Source organism: Centroberyx affinis, unplaced genomic scaffold, assembly GCF_046629955.1.
Source record: "Centroberyx affinis isolate AG114_WGS23_722 - 3 ecotype Tasmania unplaced genomic scaffold, CSIRO-AGI_Caff_v1 ptg002128l_1, whole genome shotgun sequence".
NCBI classification, from domain to species: domain Eukaryota; kingdom Metazoa; phylum Chordata; class Actinopteri; order Beryciformes; family Berycidae; genus Centroberyx; species Centroberyx affinis.
In genome coordinates this window covers 387,055-395,202 of record NW_027280450.1, presented here as the reverse complement: position 1 = coordinate 395,202, position 8,148 = coordinate 387,055, and the positions used below count along the sequence as shown (strand labels likewise).

General features: G+C 39.3%; 1 protein-coding gene across 1 annotated transcript; it reads right to left on the bottom strand.

Moving 5' to 3' along the window:
- Positions 1-860: 860 nt before the first annotated feature.
- On the bottom strand, positions 861-6,966 carry LOC139654649 (lysosomal membrane ascorbate-dependent ferrireductase CYB561A3-like). Its single transcript, XM_071531770.1, has 5 exons — positions 6,780-6,966; positions 5,018-5,226; positions 4,717-4,871; positions 4,359-4,515; positions 861-1,052 (listed from the first exon to the last, which is right to left on the bottom strand). The coding sequence occupies exons 1-5, from the start codon at positions 6,964-6,966 to the stop codon at positions 861-863; spliced, it is 900 nt and encodes a 299-aa protein (XP_071387871.1).
- Between the last annotated feature and the right edge of the window lie 1,182 nt (positions 6,967-8,148).

The following is an 8,148-nucleotide window of genomic DNA, read 5'->3' as shown; positions in this document are numbered from 1 at the left end:
GTAGAATTTTTAAGGATAACTGCGCTCACACCAAAAGCATCATGAGCTACAAAAGCGGCCGGCAGTCATTCATTTTCAATGGGAGCTGGCGACGAGAGGCGTCCGACACCATGGCAGCAACGAGTGGTGCGATGCCAGCGACCAGAGCGACGAGTTGAAGTTGAGCTGAGGTGAACTTTATGCAAATTAGCAGCGACACGCTGAAGCAGCAACCAATTGCAGATCAGGATTTGATTTTCTTCCTGCTGTAAATGTCTCCCTATGTACTGAAGTTCCTAGCAAATATTTGTTCCATACTGACAATGGAAGAGAAACTGATTGTTGTGGTCTCCAGTTTCCCGGAGCTGTATGACCTGTCCTTGTTCGTTTATAGAGACATAAACAAAAGAAATGATGCATGGAAGAAGGTGTCAGAGATAGTAGGGATTTCTGGTAAGCGTGATTAGGCCTACTGTACAGTGTAGAAGTAGTAAAATAAAATGTACTGTGCTACTAGCTTAAATACAAATGCCAGAAGCATGTGGTAGCATTATTTTATACAGGGGAATCAAAAAGGGCACACATTTAGCTTTTTATAATGAATAAATTAGTTGAAATAAATAAATGTCAGTTTATTAATATAAAATATATAAAACTAATATATAGTTTAATGATGCAAATCATATTGATTGAGTTATATATATTTATTTTGTTGAGCTATTAATATTCCTACAGAGAAAAGGAGAGAGGAAAAGAGAGAGGTGTTGATTTTTTTTCTGTTGTGTGTTAGTTGATGACAGTAAGAAGAGATGGAAGAGTTTGAGGGACACGTACAGGAGGGAGAGAAAGAAGGAGAAGAGTAGGAGTGGTGCAGGGGTGTCTCAAACCTGGCCATGGCGGTACAGCCAAATAATGAGCTTCCTCAACCCGTTCATGGAGGGAAGGGCCACCAGCAGCAATATGCCTGGAAGGGTTGAGGGAGCCAGCCAGGCAGAGGCAGGTAGCCAGGGCCAGGAAGGAGAGAGAGCAGGAGAGGCTGCTGTCACCCCCACCACTGGCCAGGAAGGGGCACCCTGCAGTGAGAATGAGGAGATAATACTCAATTTAGAGCCTATTTTCCTAGAGCCCATTCCTGAGCCTACACCCTCTACCTCCAAGGACAGGCCCAGGGCCCGGAAGAGGGTATCTGATGGCAGGTCAGTTTTTGAGAGGAAACTGATAGGTACTGTGGATGCAGTCATGGCCAAGGCAGGACCAGCAATGATTTTGTTTTGCCAACAAGTCTCATCCATGTAGCCGGTGCCCAATGAAGCCATGTCCCAACAGCCATAGAACTCCATTGTATTAAAAAAATGATTAAAAACACGTCAAAGAGCCATGCCGTTGCTCTGAGCAACATACTTCATCATCGCGATGCACCGGGCCAGCCGACTTTTTCCTCAAACAACATAATAAGCCGGCTGTAAACACTCTGCGATCTCAGGAAAGTAGTTCCGTAGCACCGAAAATAGTCCCCGGCGTAATGAAGAATTTGTTCCCATTTGAATTTGATTTGGTAATAACTACAACAGCCTGACTTTTCGTGGTAACAGTTAGCGATTTTTACAATTGAAAATGTCTTTGTGAGCTGTATTTCAAGGTTTTTACTTGACGTGGGAAGTCAGAAAGTAACGGGAGTAGAGCAAACGCATTGTTGATTTTGTTATTTTCATAGGATTTTTTGACGGTAAGCAATGCATTAAGAAACACCGGCCTTATCCTTTAAGTTATGTTAGCCACGTTGACACTGACCCGTTGTGTCTGTCCGATCCATTCATTTCAATTCATTTTCAATAAGAGCAGTCTGTTGTCTGGACAGCGGGTCCGTCTCCACCACATTTCCATCCGTTTTGACAGACAGAAAGTTCAACTGGGTGTCTGGACTGACGGATTCGTCTGTTGGCCAATCAGAGGCATTCCTACGTTTGTTTTGGAAAAAATACTGGCGATCAGACACAACGGCACCATACCAGAGCACCATACCGATTACTAATAAAGTCACAAGTTATACTTTCCGATGTATGCTTTTTGCTGATGTGCAAGGCAGAAATTAATTCCCAGATTTTTGAATGGATCTTGGCCTGACGTTCTCTCTACAAGCGGCACAGAGGCGTCAGCCGTAAAGGCTAACATTGAACGCAATAACAAAATAATGAATTTGAAAATATGTAGGTTAAATAAGTTTTTTTTTGCGAGGTTAGTTAAAATATTAACCAGTGGCGGAACTGTTATTTACAAGCCACTTGCTATTGGTTAGCTAGGAGGCTAACTAGTCAAGAGAGCTGCATAACTCGCAGAGGACTGCGAGTCCAAAAGGTCTTTTCAGGGGTGTGGAAGGGTGGAAGAGTGCCTTCAAACAATAAGAAAAGCAGAGTCTCTGCCCACTCCTGTGTTTTTGAATACAGAAATCTCCACAGTGTGTGTGCTGTAATATAGGTTTAAAATGTGTGGTCAGTAGGGTTACTTTTGGGAAATTAAAATAGATTTTACTACCCAAGACACAACAAAGATCACATGTAAGTAGTTCTTTTGGATTAATCCTAAATCACAAATGAAGATACTGTTATCAGTGATGACAGCGATAACGATAAGCTAGATGTTTTGTTGCCATGCCTAGCCTATATGTTCTGTCAATGCCGAAGACTGTACACAATAAAATGCTGTCATCATCTCTAATAAGATTTTTTCTTCAAAACAAGCATGCAAATAATCATGTGAAATCAACCATTAATGCCACAGGTGCTAAAAAAAAAAAGAGTTGCTAAGAATAAAAAACAGAAAAAGTTTAGACATACACCAAATATGTATCCTGCCTGAGCACATATAAAGCATTAATGCACTTGTTTATTTATGAATACAAATACATACATCAAGAATTCTGTCAAGGACAGTTGCCAATTATGCTCCTAGATTACAGAAAACCAGACACATGTTTAACAATTACCTACAGAGAGATAGGTGGAGATTTGTCTTAAGGGGGTCGCACACCGGATGCGTCTGGTGGACGACACACAACGTCCAAAAATGTGAAACTTTGAGTGCGGCTCAAAATCTTGGAGCACCACTCAGCACCACTCATCATCTTTTCAGATATTGCTGTTAAACCCAGAATGAGACCCAAAGAGTGCCTTGAGCTTGTGCATATTAGAACGTACACTGGAGCTCTCTGCGACACTTCCTATGTGCTGTCATTGATATTGGGGGGCTATGCCTGTGTGCAACCCCCTTTAGACACTGCACTGCTGTACATCAACATGGTAAAATCATTAAGTGCATTTTACACATTTAACACTTGGGCACAATTGACACATAACATTTAACATATAAAACATAGTCCATACATAGTGGGCAACATTTTGCACTTTCCATTGTTGTCTTACACAGTACTGGGACACTCACTTGTTGGTATTAAGAACCTTGGTTGATACTGGTACAAATGAGTGCCTGTATTGATTCAGCCTGCACTCAGGGACCCTGTAGCACTTACCCGATGGGAGTAACTGGTAGTCTGAGTGGAGGATGTGAGACGAGTCTGAAGCCATTTTTGAGCCAGTCTGATGATCTCTCCTATAATTTGAAGCATCTTTGTTGACTAAATCACACGGTTTAACTTGATTTGTTTATCTTTGTTCGTAGATGATTTAACATGGTTATTGTTATTTTAACTAGTATGACGTATCGGATGTTCCCACGGATCTCCCACCTGATGTCACAAATTAAGGAAGTGTGTTAACACAAACGGCAAACATAGCAGGGAATCCATGTCTACAAGTCGGCAGTCCAAGGTATTAAATATCAAAATAATGAATTATATTCACACCAATACAATAAATCTCCATAATGCACAAGTGAGCATCTAAGCCTTAGAGCCTTTTTTTGGTCCTTTTACAATAAATTACAAACAAGCCCATGGTCACAAACTGATTTTGATCTATCATGACCTAAAGATGTGTACAGTCATGGCATACATGATTGTAATCACCTGTTAATTTATTACAATCACCTGTTCTTTTCCTACCAAGATGGCCATGTCATGATGTAACATAGTATAAGAATACTATGAATAGAATAGTGTATCCAATGTTTTCATAGGTTTTCTTCCTCTTTAACTGTCCTCATGGAGCAGAAGCTGTAATTAGAATAGGAAATTGGTTGATATTTTATTCAGAAGGCTACATACAGATATAGAAAATTATTGATTCCAAAAGAATGACTCCAGGAAATGGTAGAATGTATGGCTATCTCAATGCTCCACACCAATAAAAACCAATGGGGCATTGTTTGACAATCTGATAAAGGTTGCTATATCGTTTTACCACTTCAGTGGCACCCATACTCACTTGAGAGCTTTCATTCTCCACTTCAGGCCGCTGCCATTTGTTTTTAGATAGGATTCCAAAGACAACCAGTCCAAAGGCCACAATGAGGATGCCTAAGAAATTAGCAAACTTTGCCTCCACAGGCGGTGCAAAACAGGTTCCGGCACTGCTTCCATTGCTATGTGGATGGAAAAATGAAGGTAATAAATTCCATTTCTTCCATGATTCATTTTTATTATATTACTATATTTACTGATTTACTATGCAAAAAGTCCTGTATTAAAGACAGTTGAATGTACAATTTTGGCCTCTTCTAAAGTTTTCCTATTGGATTAAGTGAGACATTGTGCTGTCAGTTGTGGGATGTCTTAACACTTACATGTTAAGGAGCAGCTTCTCATTGATACCGCTGATGCAGGAGGCCAGACTGAGAATGAAGATTACATTTCCCATCCATGTATGGGCAGGTTTCAGGGCTTTACGGAACCACAGCGGAGAGCAAGGAAGCAAGAAGGCAGCCAGGCCAAGGACCCACTATTCAATAGCATAGTAAAACAACAAGGGAATCTACTCTTACGGCACATTCAGTAGCTCATACTTTTAGAAACATAGAGCTAGCGGTAGATAGAAATAGTCATTAACAAAAGTTTTTGTAAATTGGACCTTTATGTTGTCTGTACCTGGAATACAAACATGACCACAGTACAGATGCCCACCCAACTGTGCAGAGAGTATAGGTCAGGAAGGTGGAGGCCTGTGTGCAAGTCAAACACAGCACACAGTCCCAGGATGGACAGCAGGAGAACCAGGAGCATCAGTCCAGCATGCACCAGCTTCCAAGTGTGCTTCCTCTGCTTCCAGGTAAATGGCACACGGTACACAATCACCGCTGCAGACAGAGAGAAGCGAAGATGATTAGGAACAAAGGGTTGCAGCGTTGTGTATATTGGTAAATGAAAGGGCCTGGAACATAGTTGGGAAATAAATTATGCATGTAGTAAAACTGAGTTCATAACATACTGTATATTATAGCAGTATATTTTGCTTCCTCTTTGAAATTTGGATCTATAGCTTAGATCTATTGCTGTTATCATTTCAGAATGAAACTGGGGTGTCGTCTAGCTCAGTGGTTCTCAACCTTTTTTGCTTGTGATCACTTAAAACGAGGCAATACCTGCTCACAATCCCCGTCACAGGCTGCTTATGCAGAGTGGTGAACAGTTCAACCAAAGAATGATTTTCCTTTTTCATGTTGTTTCATTTGATTAATTATCAGAGGCCTAGAGGCTGAAAACTATTCAGTATTCTGTAAAAAAAAAAAAGCAAAAATCAGAAAAAATAGACAGAGATTTCCCATAAATCATCTTGTGACCCCCCCCAAATTATCTCGCGACCCTCTGGGGGATCCCAACCTCCAGACTGAGAACCACTGATCTAGCTGACACACTTATCCAGAACAAAATACAATGAGCTCTATTGTACAATGAACTCAAGTCCCAGCAATACAAGTAAACAGTTATATTTATTTTTGGATAAAATACCTCGGTGCTTTGTGAGACAGAAAACAGAATTTCAGCAAAGACATCAACAGGAAATGTTGGCACATCATTCAGCAACAATTAGATCAGGTGCTGGAACTCTGTTGTAATGTTTGCACACTTTGTAGTTACACTGTGCTGTTACATCCTTGTATGTATACTATTGTATGTTATAGGGAGTATTTCATGTACACAGTATGATTGTATACTTGCAGTACAATACAATGTTACAATACACACAGTAATGCACTGAAATAAAGCCATTGTAAAGTGTTTCCACAAGTATTTTTCAAATATTGAGGCCATGATTTTATTGTCTTATTGTGTGGTTTTTTCCACAGCTGTGGTGGTTAGAGGCATGATTCAGTTTTATATGGTGTCCTGAAGCAATTCATTTTTCTTTTTCTTTTTTTTTTTAAATGTCAGATTGGCAGTTGTTTTGGTGACTTTTTATGGTAATCTAATTTCAAATTTTTTTTTCCACTTTGAAAATTAAAGGTAATAAAACATAATATGAAATCTCAATACTTTTTAAATGAAAACAGAAAATCAGAAACCAAAGTACTTCTTTTGCAAGCATGTTTTTTTTTTCTCAGAAACTGAGACAAATTATGCCACAATTTTTCCGTATGTGTGTGTAGTCAATGTGTTGCATCATTCGGCAATGATCAACATGTGTTTTTGAGGTGCTTTGATCTTGTAAGATCTAGCAGGCTCTGTCAAAATGGTAATAGGAAAATTACCATTGAAAGTGATCCCATTATGGAATCGCCTCAATAATCGTTTGATATGTTGTTTAAAAACAAAAAAATCACAGCACTTTGGAACTTAGGCTAATAAAAGTATTATATACAGCACTGTGCAAATAAAATGGTACTGTTATTTCTATGGTATACTAACTCACCATGCCCATACAGCACCACCAGACCAGACACCATGAGGACAGGATGCCAGTGGGACTGCAGTGAGGAGCCGTCCCAGGCAAAGCCGCCACGCCAGTGTGAGTTCCAGTAGCTCACAAACAGCACACACAGCAGGCCCAAGCACAGGCACAGCAGGTAGGTTACATAGAAAAGCAAAGAGGATCTCATATCTGTGTGTATGGGAGGGAGGGGCTAATTTGAAACATTGCATGGCACTAGCTTGGTAGTATAACTGTGTGTGTGTGAATGTTTGTATGTAAGAGTGTGAAAAAAAATAAAATAAAAAGCTTTTGCCATTTTTGTCTTTTGAGCTCGACACTCACTTTTCAAAATCACAATGTCCAAGATCTCTACTCACCAAGCGAATGTTCTTCCCACCATGAAAGCTCTGCCTCTTCTCTCTGTTTATACCTGAAGGTTGTCAGAAACCTTCAGTAACACTGTAAGCACTTGTTCTCCAGCTTTCTATTATAGAGCCATTCCTTTCAAGAGTCAAGGATTATTTCTGATATGTTTCTAACTTGTGGTTCCATGAGTGAGCCTGGTGGTTAAGGGAGGGACGGTCGGGGGTGGGGCTTCTACTGTCAGTGGATTGTGACAATGCCATGCAAATTATTTTTCCTGCAAATTTAAGCCCCTTATCCTCAACTGTGTAGCGTATTAGTCGTAGTTATTTACAAAGGAATAATTACAAACACAAAAGCGTATCAAGGTTAGTCCCTAGACTTTCAGTTTTATAACGCTTTTTGGCTTAGTCAGCATTGTTTCAGTTAGATAATCTAGCTTTGTCGAGCATTTCAAGTCAAGCTGATAGACAAATTATGGTATAATTAATATCCACCAGTTTACTGTATCATGTAGTAGCATGCATACAGTATTCTGTTTTTTGAATGACTATAGCACAGTTGAGACAACTATAATATTTGAGTTTAACTTAATAGTCATGATAAAATTATCGAATAACAATTTAATAATCATGATTAAATTATTGAATAACTAAGTAGGCATTAATTAAATGTACTGGACTTGATACATCTTCGTAATCAAACCATAAAACTACACTAAAGTTAGGTTTTATGGTTTTATGAGACTGTTAGCCCAGTGTCTTATAAATTACAACTGAATGTTATATAAGCTCTCAGATACCATATCACACTATATTCAAAGACAAGTTTAGCCTAGTTTTAGAGTATTATCATTTGCTCTATACAACTCATTCACTGACCCTGCTATACCACGGAAAGTGAATGATGGGGAAAGGATATCGGTTTTCATCTCTGGTTGTGTTACTTTTTTCTTTTAAAAATGAAACATTATATTAGATGGTATCAAAATATTTAGGGTTTTTAA